Source organism: Rhipicephalus sanguineus, chromosome 5, assembly GCF_013339695.2.
Source record: "Rhipicephalus sanguineus isolate Rsan-2018 chromosome 5, BIME_Rsan_1.4, whole genome shotgun sequence".
NCBI classification, from domain to species: Eukaryota; Metazoa; Arthropoda; class Arachnida; order Ixodida; family Ixodidae; genus Rhipicephalus; species Rhipicephalus sanguineus.
Window position 1 is genome coordinate 205,278,760 of NC_051180.1, and position 22,268 is coordinate 205,301,027.

At 46.8% G+C, this 22,268-nt stretch overlaps 1 protein-coding gene across 1 annotated transcript in view; it reads left to right on the forward strand.

Annotated features, from left to right (window-relative positions):
* LOC119394579 (collagen alpha-1(II) chain) overlaps positions 1 to 22,268 on the forward strand; it is a gene marked incomplete in the record, with an annotated part of 1,710,759 nt that overhangs the window by 1,175,173 nt on the left and 513,318 nt on the right. The window contains 1 exon segment of the mRNA XM_049415838.1: positions 6,648 to 6,701. Coding sequence (XP_049271795.1) covers positions 6,648 to 6,701 — 54 coding nt within the window.

The following is a 22,268-nucleotide window of genomic DNA, read 5'->3' on the forward strand; positions in this document are numbered from 1 at the left end:
GACTCACCTGTATGTTCAAGAAACGGCAGGAAGTGGAAGATGGAAGCTTGCGATGAAAAAATCCGTAAACAGGGGGCGGCTCCTCGAGCCGACGTTTTGACAAGTGGACTTGTCTTCTTCAAGGCAGTTCCAGCCTTGAAGAAGATGCTGCATACGTCTGTTACGTTCGTTTATTAGAAGCACACTGGGAATACATGGAAACAATGGGTCTGGCTTCGGGAGAGGGTAGCGTGCCCTCGGCGCATGCGCTGCTGCTTGGTCCTCTGGCGGTGGAATCGCTTGTGGCCTAAACCGAAACTCGAGCACAACACTGAACCCGATACTCACGAACACCACACATCCCTCCCCACTTTGTCTGAGTCACCACTGATCTTGGTAACGGTCGGGGGGACGGCGACGTCTCGGAGGCCGCTGTGGTGGTCCCTGCAAAGTGTCGTCGGATGGGAGTGGCGCTGGCGTGGCACAGCACTCTGGAGCGCCTGCAGTCGGCACCTCTTGCTGATTGTCAGCCTGGCCGTCTGGGAGGAAAAATGGAAGCAGCGAAGGCTGGCGGGTATTTCCCGATGATTCTGTGGTAGAAGCGTTGTCATGAGTTGCTTCTTGTCTCGTAGTCTGGATATGGTTTTTGTGTCGTCGCACGACACCTCTGTCTGTGCTGACCAACCAAGACCGACGACCCACTTGTTTGATGATTGTCCCTTTCATCCATGCCGGGTCGCCTGCGAAGTTCTTCACGTAGACGATTTGATTTTTGCGAATGCGCCGTCCTTCCTTTCCTTCCTCGTCAATGAGCTGAGAGTCTGAGGGCTTCAGATATGTCAATGCGGTCGGGAGTTCACGACCAAACATCATCATGGCGGGTGTTTTCTTCGTGCCGGCATGCGTTGTCGTGTGCTGCTTTAGAAGAAAACGCGCAAGTCGGTGTGCGATAGGGACGCCTTTCTCTTTTGCAAGCGCTTGCTTGAGTTCGAAGATCATGCGTTCCACTTGACCATTCGTGGCAGGATGGTACGGAGCGCTCGTGACATGTTTCACTCCATTTCGTTTGAAAAAATCTTCTGTTTCGACCGAGACGAAAGACGGCCCGTTGTCAGTGACAATTTTTCGCGGTACACCAAAGGTTGCAAAAATGTTTCTGCATTCCTTAATTAGGTGTTTTGACTGAATGCTCGTCATTTGCCGTACTTCAAGCCATTTGCTGAATGAGTCAACGGTAAGCAAGAACATGCTGCCCTCAATGGGTCCTGCAAAATCCATGTGAATTGTCTCCCATGGTTGTGCTGCTCTTGGCCATTCCGGAAGCGGTGCCTTCGCGGGTGCCCTTCGGTTTTCCTGGCATGGTCTGCATTCTTGGGCAGTCTTCTCTATGTCTTTGCTGATGCTAGGCCACCAAAGGTAACCTCTTGCGTAGGCCTTCATAGCGACGATGCCCCTGTGCCCTGAGTGAATAATCTTCAAAGCTGCGGGACGAGCTGCGATCGGAATTATTACTCGAGAGCCCCTGAGCAAACATCCCTGTAGCGTCGACAGCTCGGACGCTAACTTCACATATGGTCGGAAGTCGCCGCCTTTCATTACTCGTAGCTTTCCTTGCTGGGCTGCTTGAATAACTGCTGAGAGAGTTTTGTCCTCGCGCGATAGCTCTGCAATGCGCTTGGGTGAAAGCTGGGGATCAATCGCACATTCTAGCATCAGAACATCGCCGGGAGGGGATGGCTCGTCGTCATCTCCCTGCAGTGGCAGCCTGCTCAATGCATCTGCGTTCTGGTTTCGACTGCCTTTTCTGTAAACAAGGTCGTAGTCGTAAGCGGACAACTTCAGGCACCATCTGGTCATGCGTGGTGACAAGACTTGCGGAAGCGGCTTTTTCGGCCCGAGGATGCTGAGTAACGGCTGGTGATCAGTTGTAATAGTCACATGTCTTCCTATACTTCTGGAAATGATCAACGCCGAATACCACGGCAAGTCCTTCCCGATCTAGTTGTGCATAATTCCGTTCTGCCTTGCCAAGCGTTCGGGACGCGAAAGCAATAGGTGCTTCTGCTCCGCTTTCATCTACTTGCGATAAAACGGCGCCAACACCATAGGGCGAAGCGTCGCATGATAGGAGAAGAGGTTTGCGCTCGTCATAGTGAGCAAGCACTGTGCTGTCGCGAATGAGTTTCTTTAACTCTTCGAATGCCTTTTGGTGCTCCTTCTCCCATATCCATTGTGTTTCCTTATGCAAAAGCTTGTACAGTCGTGAGGCCACTGTCGCTCTGTCTTTGAGGAAGCGGTCGTAGAAAGCAAGCAAGCCTAAAAATGCTTGGAGTTGAACTCTATTTTTCGGCGCTGGTGCATGGATGATGGCTTTAACCTTCGCTCCAGTTGTATGCACACCTTGTTCATCGATGCGATGTCCTAGGAATTCCACATTCCTGTCCCCAAATCGACATTTGTCTTTCTGTAGGCGCAGGCCGATATTACCCAGTCTTGACAACACTTGGTCTAGCCGTTCGTTGTGTTGCTCTGGCGTTTCTCCGCAGACAATTATGTCGTCGAGGTACACGCTGGTGCCAGGAATTCCTGCGAGAGTTGTCTCCATGATTTTTTGGAATATTGCTGGTGCTGCTGAGATTCCGAATGGAAGTCTCTTGACTGCGTACAGTCCATTTATGGTGTTCACGGTCAGTACTTTTGCTGTGTTTTCGGTGACCGGAAGTTGCTGATAGGCTTGAAATAGATCAAGCGTTGAAAACATTCTTCCACCTCTAAGAGTCGACAGCACCTCCTCAGTGGTGGGAAGCGGGTATGCCGCTTTCAAGGACGCTGCATTTACTGTGCTTCTATAGTCGCCACACAGTCTTAACAATCCGGACTTTTTCCGAACCAACACCAAGGGTGTTGCCCAGTCCGAGTGTTGCACTGGTTGCAGAATGCCCTGCTTCTCCAAGCGATCTAACTCTTCCTTCACAGCCGGTCTGAGCGCAAGAGGAACCGGTCGCGCCTTGCAAAAGCGTGGTGGGACGTTTGGATCTAGCTCAATGTGAACTGGGGGTCCCTCGTAGCTGATGACATCTTCATTAAAAACACGTGCGTGCTTTTCTAATAGGCGGTGTAGCACTGCGGGCTCTGTGTGCGTTGCATCATCCGTTTGATTTACGCCTTGCAGCCGGATTTTGAGAGTACTGAACCAATTACTGCCCAGAAGGTTGCATCCGCTGCCTTCCATGATATGCAATGGAAGAACGTAATCTTTAGTCTTGTGCCGCACTTGTACTTGAGCAGTGCCAACGAGGCTCAAGTGCTCTCCTGACCAGGTGTGGAGGTTTAAGTCTGCTTGGGCTAGAGGAGGTGGTTTTGTAGGCCAACTCTTGTCGTAAGTTTCCTTGCTGATTAGCGAATACGCTGCACTAGAGTCAACTTCGAACTCTAGAAGCTTCCCGTTAACGCGTAGCGGCACCATGAACTTCGGGCATGCTTGCAGGCTCTTTACTGTATTAAGGCCCCATGCTAAACTGTCTCCCGACTCTTCCCTGCTTGCAGGTCTAGGCTCCATTTGATGCGTAGCAGTTTTGCGTTGCTTTTTCTTTGCGATGCAAGCTCTTTCAATGTGCCCAATTTTCTTGCAATAGTTGCATGAAGAATTCCGGAACTTGCACTCACCCGGATCGTGCGAGCCGTCGCATCTGTAGCAGTGTGCCTTGCGTGGAGTGTGCTGCTCTCCCTTTGCGCCTCCTTTCTTGTGGCTTGTTTTGTGCACTTCTAACTTTTCTGTTTCGAGCTTGATGCTCTTTTGCTGCAGGGCAGCGCTTTCCGCTCTCTCGGCGAGGTCGAAAGCCTTCTGAAAGGTAAGGTCCCTCTCGGCGAACAGACGCTGTTGAACGAGCTCGTTTCGGATACCGCAGACGAAACGGTCGCGTAACATGATATCCAGGGGGAGCGCGGTGGTTGCGGCGGTCGTGGTTGCCGTCGCCTCAGCGGCGGGCAATGCCCCAACGCCGAAGTTACAATCCGCGGCGAGTTTACGTAAAGCGGCAACGTAAACAGCAATGGACTCGCCTGGTTGTTGGTCGCGTCTTTGGAATTTGCAGCGACAGTACAGCTCAGATGGGCGTGGGTCGTAATGTGCAGCCAAGGTTTGGACGATTTCTTCATACGGCACTTCTCCTGGGCTCTTTGGTGCGACCAGTGCGCGGACGGTTTCAAATGTCTCCGGCCCGCACAGAGTCAGGAGCAGGGCTCGCCTCTTCTCGTCGGCTGTGATGGAATTCGCCACAAAGTAGAATCCAAGGCGTTGAATCCATGACGTCCAGGCCTTCCCCGAGAAGGGCTCGATGGAAGCTTGAAGAGACGCCATTGGCAGTGGACCACACCCGTATATTCAGTGGGTTTTCGTTTCCCTCGTCGCCAGTGCTGCATACGTCTGTTACGTTCGTTTATTAGAAGCACACTGGGAATACATGGAAACAATGGGTCTGGCTTCGGGAGAGGGTAGCGTGCCCTCGGCGCATGCGCTGCTGCTTGGTCCTCTGGCGGTGGAATCGCTTGTGGCCTAAACCGAAACTCGAGCACAACACTGAACCCGATACTCACGAACACCACAGAAGACAAGTCCACTTGTTGAAACTTCGGCTCGAGCACCCACCACCTGTTTACGGATTTTTTCATCACCCGAATGTTGCGATTCATCGCCATGGGTGCTACGCGCTCAAGATTCTTCGGCAACCCGGTCACAGCAGTGTTTCCACTGCGCGCTGGAACGATGGGAATTCCTGAACAAGTGGTGTGGTGCGGCAGTGCTAACTGGACAGCGTGAAAAAATTTTCACATGTGAAGCCAATCACCGAGGGTCTCGCAGGCAAAAGTCGGGATGTTTTACGGTGCTTGGGGCATACGCGACCGAACTACGCAAGAAGTCCAAGCCTTCGTTTCCGAAGCGAAGTCATGAAGGTTTTGACAATTTTCTCATGTGTTTTCTTTACGTGCGGAAATAACATAAGATCCTTTAAAATAAAGATGCGTCGCTTGTGAACTAGAATAGCGCGAAAACACGGAAAAACAGGAGAGATAGGAAATGCAGGGATGTAAACAGTTTAGCACAGCCGGCGTGCTACCCTACACAGAGGAAAGCGATGTGGAGATTGAAGAGTAAAGAATTACGGCAGACCCCACGCACTGTGGGCATCGATGTAACGCGAAGCAACCGCCAAAGAATTGCTACAGCGCGTTATTTGTCTTTGAGGCAAGTGAAGTCATTAATGCCATGGCATCTAGCGCACCATACATCGCATGTTTGCCATGCATGCATGCATGTAACATCCGGTATCTACCATGGTAATGAAGCCTATATTCTAGAATACACAATGCAAGACCTATCATTTATATTCATCACGCACTCGTGTCATGCCATACCAATTTTGTTATATATAACCAGTTAACAAAACGCCCTGAAGCGCAGCATGACAGTGCCATGTAAATCATACCGTACATGACTTACATGTCGTGATTTGCATGTTAGGACCTGTAATTTATTTTCGTCATTCAGTCCCGTCACGCAATAAAAATTCTGGTGCATACCAAGCTAGCAAACTGGCCGTGAGCGCACCATCAGTGTGGCATGCAAATCATGCCGTACAGGACATGTATATCATGATTTTCATGTTACCATCTAACATTTATGTTCTTCATATGGTCACGTCGCGCAATGCCGAATTTGGTACATGTCAAGCAAGTGAAACGGCGCAACGTGAGCGTGGCATGTAAATCATGCCGTACATGACATGCATGTCATGATTTGCATGTTGCCACCTCTCATTTACGTTCGTCATACAGTCGTCTCGCGCAATATCAATCTTGGTATATATCAAGCTGGCAAAACTGCCATAAGCGCACATTGAATATGGCATGTAACTCATGATATGCATGACACGCATATCATGGTTTTCATGTAATCACCTGTCAGTTATGTTCGTCATCGAGTCACGTCGCGCTATACGAGTTTTGTTGTATATCAAGCTATCTAAACGGCGTCGAGCCGGCCATGAGCGTGGCATGTAAATCATGTCTTGATTTTCATTTTACCACCTGTCGTTTATGTTCGCCATACTATCGCGTTGCGCACTACTAATATTGCTGTATATCAAGCTAGGCAAACGGCCACAAGTGCGCCATGTTCGCGGCATGTAAATCATGTCGTACATCACATGCGTGTCATGGTTGTCATGTTGCCACCGGTCATTTACGTTCGCGTTGCAGTCGCGTCGTGCAATACCGGTTTTGGTGTATATGAAGCCAGCTAAACGGCCACGAGTGCGCCATGAGCATGGCATGTAAATCGGGGCATGTAAATCATGTCGTACATGACAAGGATGTCATGATTTTCGTGTTAACACCTCTCATTTACGTTCATCATACAGTCGCGTAGTCCAAGAACAATTTTGGTGTATATCGTCAGCGAAACGACAGCGATCAGACAATCAGCGTGGCATGCGAATCATGTCGCACATGAATTGCATGTCATGATTTTCCCGTTACCACCTCTGATTTGCGTTCATCATACAGTCTTGTAGCAAGTACGGATAAAATATTTCTTGCAGAAGTCATTAGGAAATCAAGTAAATGAATTTGCAACTAGACCACCAAAGAAGTCTTTTTTTTCATTTTAGGGACTTCCTGGTGAGAAAGGATCCAAGGGACATGCTGGACCTCCGGGGCTTGTGGTATGTAGTCATCTGTTGGCTTTACAGTGGTGTACAAAATCCATCGTGCATTTCTTTCTGTGTGAAACATAGCCTATCCTTTCAGATATTATTATATCGCTCATATGTGGCCCCCTGTGGTCAATACTTTGCTTGATAACATGTATTAAACTTTAATATATTAGCCATACAGTAGTATTAGATACTGGTGAACAGTAGATTATTTTAGTTTGAGAATACGCCCGGTGTTTTCTTGCACTTCAGTAACATACATTTTTTTTCTCAAATTTGCGCATGTCGTCTGCATTTGGTTATGCCGCGCAACTGAAATTCAGAAAAGTGCTTACTTATGCTCGTTGGTGGAATATTGCAGAACAAAAACGAGATGCGCAGATATAGTTGATAACACTCAGTTTCGTTTCATTTCATTTTGTTTACGCTCAAGGCCATATAGCGTTATAGAGGGGCGTCGTTACAAAGTCGACAAGAAATAAAGTACAGCATGAAAATAAGTTACTCCTTATTTAAACTCCTAATTATACAATAATTGCTGCGTAAGGACAACAAACTGAATACAATAGGAACATAATACATAATAATACATAACATAATAAAATTTCAAATTACACAATATTAAGCCAACTTTGTCGGAAAAGATGGTTATTAGTAATAGTTACTATGTCTTCGGGTAGGTGGTTCCAATCTACTGATGTTCGATGTATAAATGATCGATAAAAACACTGGGAGTTGCATATTGCGACACCAACGTTATGACTGTGGTGGATGCGATGGGATATGTACTGAGGATTGAGGATTAGTTGGTGATGAAGGGTGGAATGATGGAATAATTTGTGAAATGTGTCCAAACGGGATATTATCCGACGGGTTGCAAGAGAAGGACGGCCTAGGCTGGATTTCATTGTAGTTATACTTGCAATGCGATTATAGTTAGAAAGTATGAAAAGGACGGAGTTGTTCTGTAGAAGTTCAGTGAAGTAATCAAGTTATCGTGGTAAGTATCCCACACAGAGGAGGCATGTTCAAGTTTGGAACGTATTAGCGTTTTTATATACGAATAGCTTTAGTGCAGATGGTGCTTTTGAAAATTTACGACTTATGTAGCCTAGCATGCAATTGGCATTATAGTAATGTATTCAATGTGAGGCGCCCAAGATAGGTTCGATGTGATAACAATGCCCAAGTATTTATACGAGCTGACCGGATCGAGCGGGACTCTGTTTAAGTAGTATATTAGCGGAGTGTTGGCAGATCTTGTTACGCCCATTACCTTACATTTACCAATGTGTAATTCCATTCCCCATGTGCTGCACCAAGCTGCTACAGTGTTAAGATCATATTGAAGGAATGAACTGACATTATCACGGGTTATTTCATGGAAAATGACGCAATCATCTTCAAAAATATTAATGTTCGAAGAAATGGAAGACGTGAGGTCGCTAGCATAAATTAGAAAAGAGAAGTGGACCAAGCACTGACCCTCGCGGTACGCCTGCGTGGGCCGCAACAGATGACGAATTGTGCTTGTTAGCAATAACGCATTGAATTCTGTTACAAAAAACACTCAGTCCAATTGAGTAAAATATTGTCAAGATTTAGTAGACTCAATTCTAATGGTAGTAATTCGTGACAGACTGTTCCGGAAGCCTTACTAAACTAAAAAAAATGCTATCGGCGCATGATGGACAGTCCGTAATTTGATGCAGTTTGTGAGTGAACGATATGAGCTGTGTCTCGCATGAAAAATGTTTGCGGAAGCCATGTTGTGCCGGTGTAAAAAAAGGAATTGGATTAAAGAAAGGTAATGAGGTTGGTGAAAATGACATGTTCTAGTTTTTTACAGGAAGTGCTTGTTAGCGCAAGGGCGATAATTATTCGGATAGTGTTTATTACCCGACTTAAAAAATGACACCAGCCTCCCGATTTTCCATTGTTTAGGAATGGTTGATGTATCTAAGGATTTTTGAAAGATTTTTGTTAGTATCAATCAACTGTAAGCAACGGTGCATTTCAGAAATTTGGTACCGATCTTGTCATGACCAGGAGAAGAGTGAACGGGCAAGTCATTTATAAGTTTAACAATACCGGAAGGATCGAAGGCAATTGGTGGCATGACAAGATGAAGCACGCAATATTATCAAGCATGCAAAAACAAAAACAGAAAGAGAATAATCGAGGCAACCCACATTACGAAATCTGGTATCAAGTGTGTAAGTACGCCAAGTGTGTATCTAAGTGACAAAGAGATGCAGGTTTAGTATGGTCACCCATGATGCATTTGAGTGGTTAACATGTGCGCTTGGATAAAAGCGGGCTTCATGCTTTTCAATAAATTCAACTAGAAGTCAGCGCCAGTCTATGTCGTTTGTGTGTCTTCTCTTGTCTTCGCTTCATTGCGCTGCACATAGTATATATCATGACAATATCAATATCAACAATGAGCTTGATGGGTCTCTGCGCAGACTCGATGCTCAGCAATTTGAAGAAGAGTTGCGAAATCATTTATTTTGTTAAATTGTATTTTTTTCATTGTGTTGAACATCTGTATCCACTCCTGCTATGCATCAATAACTGAGACAGCAGTATTTGTAAATAAAATAAATAAAATTAAAATATAGTTGAAGTTGTGCACATGGGGTAAGATGACGTTCCAACTAAAGAAAAGTTGTCTTTAAAAGTGTCATTAAGAAGCTCGACGCACATGTCAGTAGGGACAGTATTGTCAAGATCATCTACTAGAACTATGCTGTTATCTGGCAATGAGTTTTACGTACATTAGCTGAGAGCATTTCAGGCAGTCTCCAAGAAAGAAAATGCAGCACAGTGCATTTTAAAGCGGTCATTTAAGCGTTGTGTGCAGTTCGACAAATCGCCCAACGGTCTTCAGTAGCTGCTAGTCTCGCTGATTTGTAAAGTCTTTTTTTACGGTTAGGTAGTCGTCTGATGTGGGTGTTCTACCATGGTGCCTGCTGATTAGAAATGATGATACGGTTGGGAATGTATTTCTTGGTAAGTTCGTCTACTTCTGCAGCAAAGAGATCGAAGTTTGATTGGAAACAGCGATCATTAATATGAGCAAAAAAGGAATCGACGAAATTGGACAATTCAGCACTTTTTTCTGCAGCAATATTTTTCTCATTGGTTCGTTTGGGAGGTGGCATTTTAAAGTGAAAAGCAAGCAGGCAATGACCGCTGATAGAAGGCAGATGAGGGATTTCAGAAGCTGCGTGTGTTAGTCAACATTAGGTCAAGTGTATTTGAGGTAATACTCGTTACTCTCGCAGGCTGAGTGACCAGTTGACACAGACCAAAAACAGAGAACATTTTTATTTATTTTATTTTATTTCTTCATTTTTGCAACAATGCAAGATTGTCATGGTGCTTGTGGCAGACACATATATATGTATTCCCTGGCCTGTGCCGAAAAAGGTGAATAGCATGGTGGGTCAGTGTTCCAATTTATGTTAGGCAGATTAAAATCATTCCTATTGAAAATTTATACACCATGTGCAATGGTGGATTCCACCATTTATCATTACAGTGGATTATGTTGCTGGAAGATGGTGGCGCATGGTGTATGCTGGATGCTGTCGTATAATGAATGCTGGAGAATAACGGAGCGTAAAGCGGCTCTATTCGCAATGCCCATAGACTCGCGCCACCGAGCGGAATCGAGGAGCGTCCTCTCGAGGAGGGTTAGTAGACGACAAAATGGCGGCACTATGCAGTCGCTCCCTTGTTCGGCTGTGCTAGGCTCAGTGTTAACGCGTTGGCAAGAAAGGAACACTACGACTTTGCATGTTCCCTGCATCAGTGAACAAACCGGGCCCTCCGTGACACGAGAAATCTAATTCGTTCTTGCGAGAAGCGAAGTTTTCGTGAAAATACGTGGCAACTCGCGCTTTCAATGCTAGCCCACAGTGTACACATACTATCAGCTTCGCGAGGCTTACTGTAGCCACGTAGGTAAGTTAAATGTTATCGTCTGACACATTTAGTTGAAGCTCATCCTGTTTTACTTGTATATATAATTGGTCAGTGTTTCTTGTAGTGCATGAGTCCCATAACACTGTACGCGGGAGGGAGGTCGCGCGGGCTCGTGATGTGCTCATGTATAACTGAGCGATCTCAAGTTGGCGATACATTAAAATAGGGCCTCTATCCTTGTGTCAGCAAAGCGCTGTTAGGAATCGTGCGAGCGACGTTTCAATCATTCGAGGACGCGTCTGCTCGACGCCTTTCGTGGAGCGAACGCTTTCCATCCACCCCGTCCTTCGCCAGTGTGTTGGTGGTGTTGGGTTTCATAGCCACCGCTGCGCCGCTTGTTTTTGTACGTTTGTTGATAAGTGGCAGCACACTGCAAGCGATTTGCTTGTTGACCGGTCTGAGAGCAAAACGTTCTCCGCGCCCAGACGTCTCTCTAATTGTAAACGTGGTGACGCGGAGTGGTCGAAGTCGTTCGGCGGAGGAAATTCTTCAGATTGCTTTCAGCAGTGATGTTGAAAGAAACCATCTTGACGACGAGGATGTTTCACTGGACGTAGAAGACTGTGAAAGCACCGAGAGATAGCGACGATGAACCACCAGCTGCTAACTCACGACGAGCGAGTTGCACTTCACGTCCCCTCGTGCGTTAATGTTCTTTCACGCTCGTAACTCGTAAGTCACTTTGGTTGTATTTAATGTATAATATCCTTGAGCGAGATCAAAATAAAAGCATAGTTCCTCTGTGCATTGCATGTATCACAATTATTGTGGATATTATGGAGCGCCGCATGCCGCCAACACGCTCGAGCTCGACCAGCGAAGCGAAATGGTTAGAGCGATGGAGCGTGCAGTCACGGCCACAATCCACGCCTCTCGGCGAACTTCTTCGACGTTGCGAAAAGCACACGTGTGCATTCTTTTCGATATTCATGTTTCGATCGTGCTGATCGAACCTGCAACATGCGAGTGAAGTACACACGGCTAGAGTCTCAGCATGGCTGTTACACAAGCGCTACTGAATGGCATGTTGAATGCTTGCGTTCCGTTGAAGACGTAACTCCGCGTTTCCGACTGCGCAGGGTAATGACGAAGGGATATTATCGCAGAACACTTTTATGTTTGCAAGCCATCATCACGCGCAGCAGCGATGGCGCTACTCGCTGGCGGCCTACTACTGCGGCAAATCCGTTAGGCAGGCTCGGTACGTACTACCTCGGAGTGCCGTTCAGCTCATACGTCAATTCTAGTTCATACAGGTTTATGTAGCGCGCACAGGATTTCGCAAAGCATCGTTATGCACGGTAACGGAGCTGAAATATAACCTTTCACTTCGCAGCAAATAATTAGGTGGCGAGTACTTAGCACTTTCCATGGTTTGGGAAAGTATTTTAGTCTCATATCCATTTCAGCGCAGCTCATAACTTCATCCGGTGAAAGCGGTGAAGTGGTCCGTACGTCCGCACGTCCTATCTGTTCCTATGCTAACAATCGGGTTGACCCTCCTCCTGGCGCCATCTTGAAAAGCACGGCGCGCCACCTATAGTTCGTGGGCATTGCGAATAGCGTCGGGACCATCGTGCCTTCCTGTCACACATAAATAATTGTATAGAAGGCGATGTAGAAAGCAATAATACAAAAAAAGAAAGAGAAGCCGTATGCAAAAAAAATATCCGCCACTGGGAGCCGAACGTGCGACCTTCGGATCCCGAGCCACGTACTTCACCACTACGCCACGCTGACACTTGCTTGGCGTCCTGCAAAATGACTAGTCAACATAATATTACACCGTTTCGCTTCAGCTCTGTATGTCTCATATTGGAGACAGACGCGATCTTCACATCCTACTAAAATTTGCATAGTTATTAAACGCAAACTGCTGCCGGTAACGAATGGCGCGAGCGTAATGGCAACAGCGCTTTCTTTTAGAATTCACAACGTAACTCCAAAAAAATGTCCAGTGGACCGAGGAGCGGGTATACTTAACCGGATGTTACTGCGAAGTTTAATAGCCGTTTCTTGCTGTTTCCAAAGGGCGACATGTGCCCTTTGTGCTTTATGTCGACTCTAATCTCATTCGATAAATACGCGCGTACAATTGATTGAGTATTGTGAGGTTTCTTTCGCGCAACGTATAGCGCAGCCGTGCCAGCGCACTGATCTAATGCTGTATCATTAGCTACAACTGCATAACAGCTGCGCCAAAAAAAGGGCAGCGCGCGGGAAAAATACGCCATCATATTGGTTCAGTAGGGCGTACGAATTGACAAGTCTTTCTTGCATACGTGTCAGAGAAGTGCCGGCGAGTGCGACCGGCGGCGGTTGGTGACCGGCGGTGTTTGCTGCAAGCGCGTCGCATCTATGCTCATCGCTTCTTTTGCGGACACCGTACACAAGAAACAAATGTTTCATTTAGGTTAGCCGATGCCACAGCTGCACGGTAAAGTCATTCGAACTCATCGGAATCGTGTATACTGAAACCCAGAAGCGCCGATAACACGTAGACGGACTCGGTCGGTACGCTATGCCTAACCTTTGGTGGAAATAATAGTGGTAGAGTATGACGGTGGAAGTCATACTTGGTGGGCTTATTTCGACGCAGGCCGAAAGTAAAAGTTTGTGCATTTTAGCTTCGCATGCATTTTCACTGTTACCTTAAAGTGCCGCTGAGGCAAGTGAGTGTGCAAGAATTGCCAGAGTGGCGTTTCTAGCGTGGCGGTATCAAGCGGCGGCGGTTTTCTAGTCTCCCCGCTGGAAGGGCTCATTTACTTCTCGGCAACTGCGTGGCGATGTAACAGAGTTACTGTCGCTGTTCACACCGACACTTCTACACATGCAAACAACACAATGCAGCAGCACATCGCGGATGTAAACCTGATAAGTACATGCGTAAGATGTAAACAATCACGGCTGATGTGCTCCACAAAACATGAAGCGGTTATTACGTTGCGCCAATTCATAAATGTGGTTCGAGAAAAGATGTCCAAAATTATAGGCCCGTTTCCCTGGCATGTATTATATGCAAATTAATGGAACACATCATTTACTCAGCTATAATGATTCATTTCGCAGAGAACAATATCCTAATTAAAGAACATCATGGCTTTCGTAAGGGCTTGTCCTGCACTACACAACTTGTAGAATTCTATCACAATTTGGGGTGTGAAATTGATGCTGAGGGTCAGATAGATTGTTTGTTTTTTAGATTTTCGAAAAGCTTTCAACACGGTTACCCACTCACTTCTTGTTTACAAGCTTCAGCAAATCGGTATACATAGTGATGTTATGAAATGGATTGAAAATTTCTTATCGGAGCGCAGCCAGTGTGTCGTTGTAATGGCAAGAAATCGAGTTACGTAAAAGTCACCTCAGGAGTCCCACAGTGCTCTGTATTGGGACCTATATTATTTTTCATATATATTAACCACATAAATTTGGGTATTACGTCCACCTTACGACTCTTTGCAGATGATTGCGTGGTGTACCGAAATATATCTTGTGATCAGGACGCGACAGCACTTCAGGGAGACTTGAATAGAATGCATGACTAGTGTAAACAGTGCAACATGTGTCTAAACGCTAAAGCGCGCATCCATATGTGTTTCACTAAAAAGCAAAAACCATTGATAAAGAACTAATGTGTAAATAAGCAGTTACCACAGTTGATGTTTCTAAGTACTTAGGCGTCGTGTTTTCTGCTGATTCTTTATGGAATGCGCCTATTAGTGTGATAGTTGGTAAGGCTGGACGGACGCTGAACTTTGTTCAACGAAATCTAAGATGTCGCGAGATTGAATTAAAACAGAATACGCTTACTACATGTGTAAGACCAATATTAGAGTATGCCTGCCCATTATGGTATCCATCGGAAGCCAATCTCACTTCTCAGATCGAAAGCATTCAAAACAGAGCGGCCAGGTACGTCCTGGGCAGGTACCGTAGGAGAGTGTCACGACGATGGAACAAGAATTTAACTGGGAGTTGTTGTCTTCGCGCCGACGGAAGTTAAGGCTGAATCTGTTTTTTGAAATATATATAACAACAAAGTAGGCATAAACAAGGATACTTACTTAATGAGACCTTTTTATCTTTCTAAACGTAACGATCACAAACTCGAAATCCGTGAATACCGGCCCAGGACGTGCATGTTCGCTAATTCTTTTTTTCCGAAGTGTGTAGCAGACTGGAACAAGCTTTCTGAAAAACAAGTATGTTGTGCAAATGAAGACTTATTTTTATCTCTGTTGGAAACCCCCCTCCTGTAACGCCCAAGGGCAATGCGGCGTAATTCTTGAATGAAGAAAAAAAAACGATTGGGCGGGACTTCGTAGATGAAAAGGAGCCTAACCTGTGCGCCCTCTCGATCGTGCTGCCTGTGAAGGTATTTAAAACTACCTTTATTTCAGCAGTTAGTTTGGCTTCTGCCTCCTGCTATGTTTCTTTAGAATCGGGAATGCCATAGAAGACAAGATTGTTGCGCAGTGAGTGATCTTCCAAGTCGTCAAGTCGTGACTGAAGTGAAGTATTACGCGTTTAGAGGCTGTTGACCGCAACATGCAATTCAGACAACTCTCCATTAACTTTGTCGGCGGCTTCAGGTGTTTGCTCGATGTCGTTTAGATGCTTTTGTACGGCGATAATCTTGCCCTCTTTGGTCTTCTGGCTACATTTAATCGACTTTATGTCAGGAGCTAATTCATTCTGAACCTTTGCACTTTGTAACGATCGCCTATGAATATCCTTGATCAATTTAAAATGAACAGACATCTGCTCAGTTGGCTTTTCAGGCAGCGATTCAATATCTAAAAGATTTTCTCAGTTATTAGTGAGTCCCGTATTTTCACCAGAGCGCAGTATAGAGCAGAAGCGTTGAAAAACACTCCAACACAATTTCACAGAATGTTTGTGGACACGGGAACACTACTAAACGGTATCAAGGAAATATATCCAGCCAAAAACGGACGAACACGGGAAACGGTGAAGGAGACAGGAAAGCGGCTAGACATCCAGCTCTTTAATCACCAGAGCAAGGCTCCAATATGTACACTCATGCGGTCCCATGGTTATATGAAATCGCCTTCACATCAACCGAAGCAGTTATATAGACCCGAACACAGAAAATTCGATGCGCATCGCTATATTTGCATCGCGCGTCGCGCCATCTATCGCACACGCGACGAAACAACATGCGCGGGCTGCCACGCCAGCAGACGCTACACAGAGCAAACGTGAAACTCCCGAAATCAGCCCGCCTGAGAGCGTGTTTCGCGTCTTTTCTAGCCTGGACATTTTCGCTGATTTTATTGAAACATCAAGAACATCTTGCTCATGCAAGTCCACAATGTATACAGTACGTGCTGAGTGGGCTGCGGAAGCAACCTCGTCAGATACGTAGCCTGTTACATTTGTAAAAAAACGTTCTCGCTGTAGTACGCGTGAATCGTAATTGGAGTGCAGCTCGCGGAAGAGTGAAACGATGTTTTGTTGCGCCATATTACAAGTTGTGCACAAAGTTTTGTGAAAGCTGATCATTTCAGCATACATCGCGTAATAATCAGAGTACGCTTTACGGGTAGTTTCGCGGAACGTAATTTTTGTTTCACGAGCGCTCTTACAATAATGCGTCTTGCTCAAAAAAGTGTGCTATCAGAGAGTATAACGTGCAGTATCGTTCAGCGATCCCTTTTGGAAGCTACCTGCACGATTTTATTCTTGTAACGATGGTGCTTTACATGCGAAACTGTGCTGCTCTTAGTTAAGCCGGTTAGCTACGCCTGCGATGTAAAGGACACTGGCGCGAGTACTGTTTACTTACGTGCCAATATATGTATTATGTGCAGCTGGATGCCTCTTGTCCAAAAAAATTTGGGGACATCAAACACTGCAATGAAAGCATGACATTCTGACCAGCTGTTGAGGAGCACCGTGCCATTTATTACCCTTTGAAGACGAAATCTCGAAGGCGTGGATGCCATCAAGTCACTAAAGCTTAATACTACGTTGAAAGTGGCAAAGCATGCTGTTTGCTTGTGCTTGAAAGCACTACCTTGCACTAGGCTTTCGTCAAAGGAAACGCTGAAAGGTATGAAGTGCACCCCCACACAAAGCTCACGCCTGCCTTCAACCCAACTGCGTATCACGCAAATTAGGTTCGCAAGATGAAATAGGTGGGCATCACACTGCAGAATACTCGCAGTTAGTGTACTTACTCGCGCATTTTCACTCGGCTCCTAGTTTTTTTGCTTGAATCACAGTTATCCACTCGCGGCGAAGCTGAAAACACCACACCGGCACTATTTCCGTGGCGCGTCGTAATCGTCGCATACAATGCTAATATCCTCTTGTTGCGTTGCTTGTTCTGGCATCCAAAGACGACGCAGTAGGGCCCAGACGAGCTCTTACACGCTGAAGCGGCATGAACAGGTACTTTTTCGCACTTCAAAGCCTCAGAACTGCAGCTTGCCCTGTTTACTTGGTGCAGCCCGCGCGCGTCTTGGCAGCCTGGTCAGCCCGGCGTCTGGGTGCGAGGAGTATCCGCTCGGCTCGCCAGCAGCCTGGGTGCGAGACAGGCGTGCTCTGGTGTATAGGCATAGCACAAAACATGGCATGCAATTACTGTGTGTCATCTTTGCTTCCTTCTTTGCTTCTCGAGATTATAAAAAAAACATTGCAGGAAATCTTGTTCTATTCTGCGCAACGCCACAGGGCTATCACTGTAACAGTTGCAGTGATACAGTAGCAGTGCAACAGTTGCAGTGACAACAGTTGCAGTGATTGTTGCAGTGATGGCTCTATGGCGTTGAGTAGAATAGAACAAGATTTCCTGCAATATTTTTTTATAATCTCGAGAAGCAAATGAGGAAGCGAAGATGACAAAGTAATTGCATGCCCTGTTTTGTGTTATGCCTATATGGTTGCTTCGGTTACTTCGGTTGATATGAAGGCGTTGTGATATGACCATGTGACCGCATGATTGTATATATTTGAGCCTCGCTTTGGTGATTTAAGAGTTGGTAGCCTAGCCGCTTTCCTGTCTTCTTCTCTGTTTTGCTGTGTTCGTCCGTTTTTGGCTGGACATATTTCCTTGATGCAATGCACCAGCTAGCCCAACAACGAGTTCTACTATATAATAATAATAATATCTGGGGTTTATCGTCCGAAAACCAAGAGATGATTATGAGAGACGCCGTAGTGGAGGGCTCCGGAAATTTCAACCATCTGGAGTTCTTTTACGTGCACCTAAATCTAAGTACACGGGCCTCAAACATTTCCGCCTCCATCGAAAATGCAGCCGCAGCGGCCGGGATTTGATCCCGCGACCTTCGGGTCAGCAGTCGCCCCGCCACGGTGGTCTAGTGGTTATGGCGCTCGACTGCTGACCCGAAGGTCGCGGGATCGAATCCCGGCCGTGGCGGCTGCATTTTCGATGGAGGCGAAAATGTTTGAGGCCCGTGTACTTAGATTTAGGTGCACGTTAAAGAACCCCAGGTGGTCGAAATTTCCGGAGCCCTCCACTACGGCGTCTCTCATAATCATATCGTGGTTTTGGGACGTTAAACCCCAGATATTATTATTATCGGGTCAGCAGTCGAGTGCCATAACCAATAGCCCACCGTGGCGGGGCAGAGTTCTACTACTAAAAAGGCATCATCTGATTTCGTAGCGAAAAAGGGTAATGGTTTACACACCTGCATGTTGAACAGTAGATTGGGAAATGTTGGCGTGACGCTGTTCCCGTGTCCACTGAAGTTAAGGTCGGTGGAAGCAGCAGCTTAAATTCTTCCCCGGGTCTGATGGCAGGGTCGATGCGGTTGGCAGTACGTATTCGGTAGCCGAAGGAAGTTTAGACGGCAAGTACACATGCCCGGAGTCGATCACGGACGAAAGCACTACGGCTACTATCGGCGCAGAAGGAACGCTTATCGGGCTCGCAAGGGCTACCGTTGATCACGACAGCAGGAGTACTAGTAAAGCCTGCATGTTGAACAGTAGATAAGGAAACCTTGGCGTGGTGCTGTTCCCGAGTTCACCGGTTAAAAGCAGTGTGTAGGACCGACTGGTAGTTGCACAGTGCAGAGCACAGCGCAGCAACGTCAAACAATGTGAACACGGCTTGTGTGCGCTGGCGTTCCTATATTGTAGAATGCTGGACCTAGAATCCTAATATGTAGAATCGTGATATATCTTGCGACCCTTTAGGCACGATGATGATGATAATTATATATGGTGTTTTATGGCGCAAGGGCCAATGATGGCCAAAGAGCGCCAGGTCAATGGACAGAGGATGTGATGAGTGATCTTGTTTAGTGGCTGTATAAGGGCCTAAGATTCTGCGCACAAAACGTGCGTAAAAAGGCATAATTATTAAAATCATGAAAGTGACGTAAAACATGCGTGACGACGATGAGTGACAAGCGATCACGGTACTTAAATTAAAAATTGTGGCATTAGCACGGATACCTCGTGGACACCCTTGACCCCAAGGGCTCGGAAGCCAGTGCTTTCTGAATTGCAGATGCCACAGCAGCAACCTCTGCTGAGAGGCCGTGATGCGGGGTCTCTGGAAATATAACGTCAAAAGTTTGTACATCTTTTAAAAACACTAATAGTGTTTCGTGGTTGAGAAGGGGTTCATTTCCTATAATCGTTGATGGGTAGAATGGTATGCGTTGTTTGTATAGTAATGCAAAGTGTACCATCCTGAGCACGAGTATATGAAGCATAATAAAGTGGCTGACTGGGCTAGTTGGTTGTGCATACTTAAGGTTAACAGCGCGAAAAAAAGACACGGCGGACAGGAAAAAGACGAGACAAGCGCTGGCTTCCAACTGAATTTTTATTGACACGAAAGCTCTTATATACCCGGGTTAACAGAAAACAATCGGTAACAGAAGGTGAAAACGCAAGCAAAGATATGAAATAACTATACATCAACTATCACTGAGCCTGCTACGTCAACTCGCGCATCCCAAAAAACGGAGCTCCCTGTCTGACAATGCAATTGATGGCTTGCTTACGCACGTGCCCCTTTCACGCGCCATCTGAGCTGCCTCAGAGATTATACGCTCATGCTCTTCTTTAATCTTATCCACGACTGTGGTCCTTTCAAACTTCCTTTCAAAGATGGCTTCCTGGCGCTTCACGTGAGCACGTGTGGGTGCACTCCGCAGTTTGAAAGGACCACAGTCGTGGATAAGATTAAAGAAGAGCATGAGCGTATAATCTCTGAGGCAGCTCAGATGGCGCGTGAAAGGGGCACGTGCGTAAGCAAGCCATCAATTGCATTGTCAGACAGGGAGCTCCGTTTTTTGGGATGCGCGAGTTGACGTAGCAGGCTCAGTGATAGTTGATGTATAGTTATTTCATATCTTTGCTTGCGTTTTCACCTTCTGTTACCGATTGTTTTCTGTTAACCCGGGTATATAAGAGCTTTCGTGTCAATAAAAATTCAGTTGGAAGCCAGCGCTTGTCTCGTCTTTTTCCTGTCCGCCGTGTCTTTTTTTCGCGCTGTTAACCTTAAGTAAATATATGAAGCAGGGTTAGTGGCTCGCCCCGTCTATCGCTTCTCGGTGGGTCACCACCGGAAGAAAGGGTCGCATGTTGTGGGAATCGAGCGCGCCCTCCCGTTTCGCGCCACGTTCGCCAGCTAACGCGTGTGCTGGCCCCGCGCGGTACGAGCGCCGGGAACCGCTGTTATTCGGCGACATGCCTACCGTGGCTACGCCACCAGGCCTTTTGACTGGTGCGAGCAATAGTCAGTATATTAACTCTATAGCGCGAGCCATGCGTCGGTCTTCTCCGCTAGAGCCACGCGTCCGGACATGTCCGAGAATGCTCGCGCCACCACTCTAGCTTACGTCACTGCGCTACACCTGTCCTCATTGGCCGCCAGTGCCAACTCCTTTTCCCATGAGCTCGCTTCTGTCTGGCGCTCGCTTGCCCGCGGGAGATGCTCGCACGCTTGCAACGGGGTAGTCACGCGCTGCCACTGCAGGCGACTTATGGTTCGCGCGCTTCGGTGGTCCCCCCTTTGTGTCGTAAGCCTAGCGCAGCAGGCAAGTGTACTCGATTGGTCTTGCGGAGTTACCCTGACGGCCTGCGAGACCATGATTGTCGCACTGCGCTGCATCTTAGGTTAATAAACCCGTGTTTGTTGACAACCTGCCTGGAGTGCCTTTTCTGCGCCGCGCCGGAGAGTCGACGAACCCGGCCGTCGCGTCTTTGTTCGCTGCGGCAGTGGAGAACGTCGCGTTCCTGACCGGTCGCCTCGTAGGGTAAGCGTATGCTGTATGTGCGTGTGTGTACTATTCTAAGTCTGCAAAGTGTGACATCTGTACGACGTATTTTTCACATGGGTGACCAGTGTCCGAGGTTTGGCTTCACCAAGTGAAGTTTATTTTGCGTTTCACTGTCCCATATGCGCTGCCAGTAACCCCTGAGTTGTCGTTTTAGGAATTGTTTTAGGTCTAGTAAAGGGACAGCTATGGATGTATCGGCAGTGTTTTCGTCGGCCGATGCAGCTAGCTGGTCCGCCAACACGTTTCCTTGGATCTCGCGGTGCCCTGGCACACAGTACACCACGAAATTCTGTACGAGTCTGTAGACCGTGCATAACAGTGAGGAAAGTGAGACAGGGACAGGAGTTTTATGTACTTACAATATTTGCAAAGCTTTTACGACGCTTAAGAAGTCCGTGTATATAACTGCACTTTGTAGTTTTAAATGCTTAATCTCTTTAACACCCACATATATCGCATAAGCCTCAGCGGTGAAGATAATTGTATTAGGGTGCAGAATGGCGGCCTCGAAAAATGATCGACCGACCGCTGCGTAGGACACAGCAGTGTGAGATTTCGAGGCATCGGTAAAGAATTCAGGGCAAGTGTACTTGTGCTGCAGTTCGTCAAGCAACCGTATCAACGCGGAAACGCGTTAATATCTTTCTGTCAGGCCTCTCGGCGAATGACCGCGTAAAAAAAGGAAAGTCAGCTTATTACGAGCATTTATTCATGCTGCAGCATAACGTGCGTTGAGCGTTGTGCGAGCTTTAACTCATTGAAAGCGTTGCTTGTAGATCGAAAACTCAAGAATACGTTGAATGAAGGAAAGGAGATGACTCTTAAGGGCTCGTTTTCTTTGTTAGACACAATATTAATGGGAACTAACAGACAATAACGCCAAAGAAGTATAAGGGGTGTTATCTGCAGTAGTTAGAATATAACTGTGAAGAAATTAAAGCTACGGTGCCGCCGTAGCTCACTGGTAGAGCATTGGACCAATCCTCCCAGGAAGGGCGTTAAAAATGCACGCAGCCAACGCCGGAGTCTGACGTGTACGCTGATAGCCGTTACATTTGCCATCGAGGTCCTGCGCGCAGATCACAGAGGCCACGTTGTTACTGGGAGCTAGTATACTTCTGACGTCGGTGGCGCTGATAAGCACTCGAAAATATTTACATCTCGAATATGACTTGCCTAGTTGAGCAAAACGTAGCACAGCACGGTAAACTAAAGGGGTTGTGACGCGCTTCGCTTGGAGCACACGCAATGTATCGCGCACTGCGCGCACCACATCTGTTTACGCCCA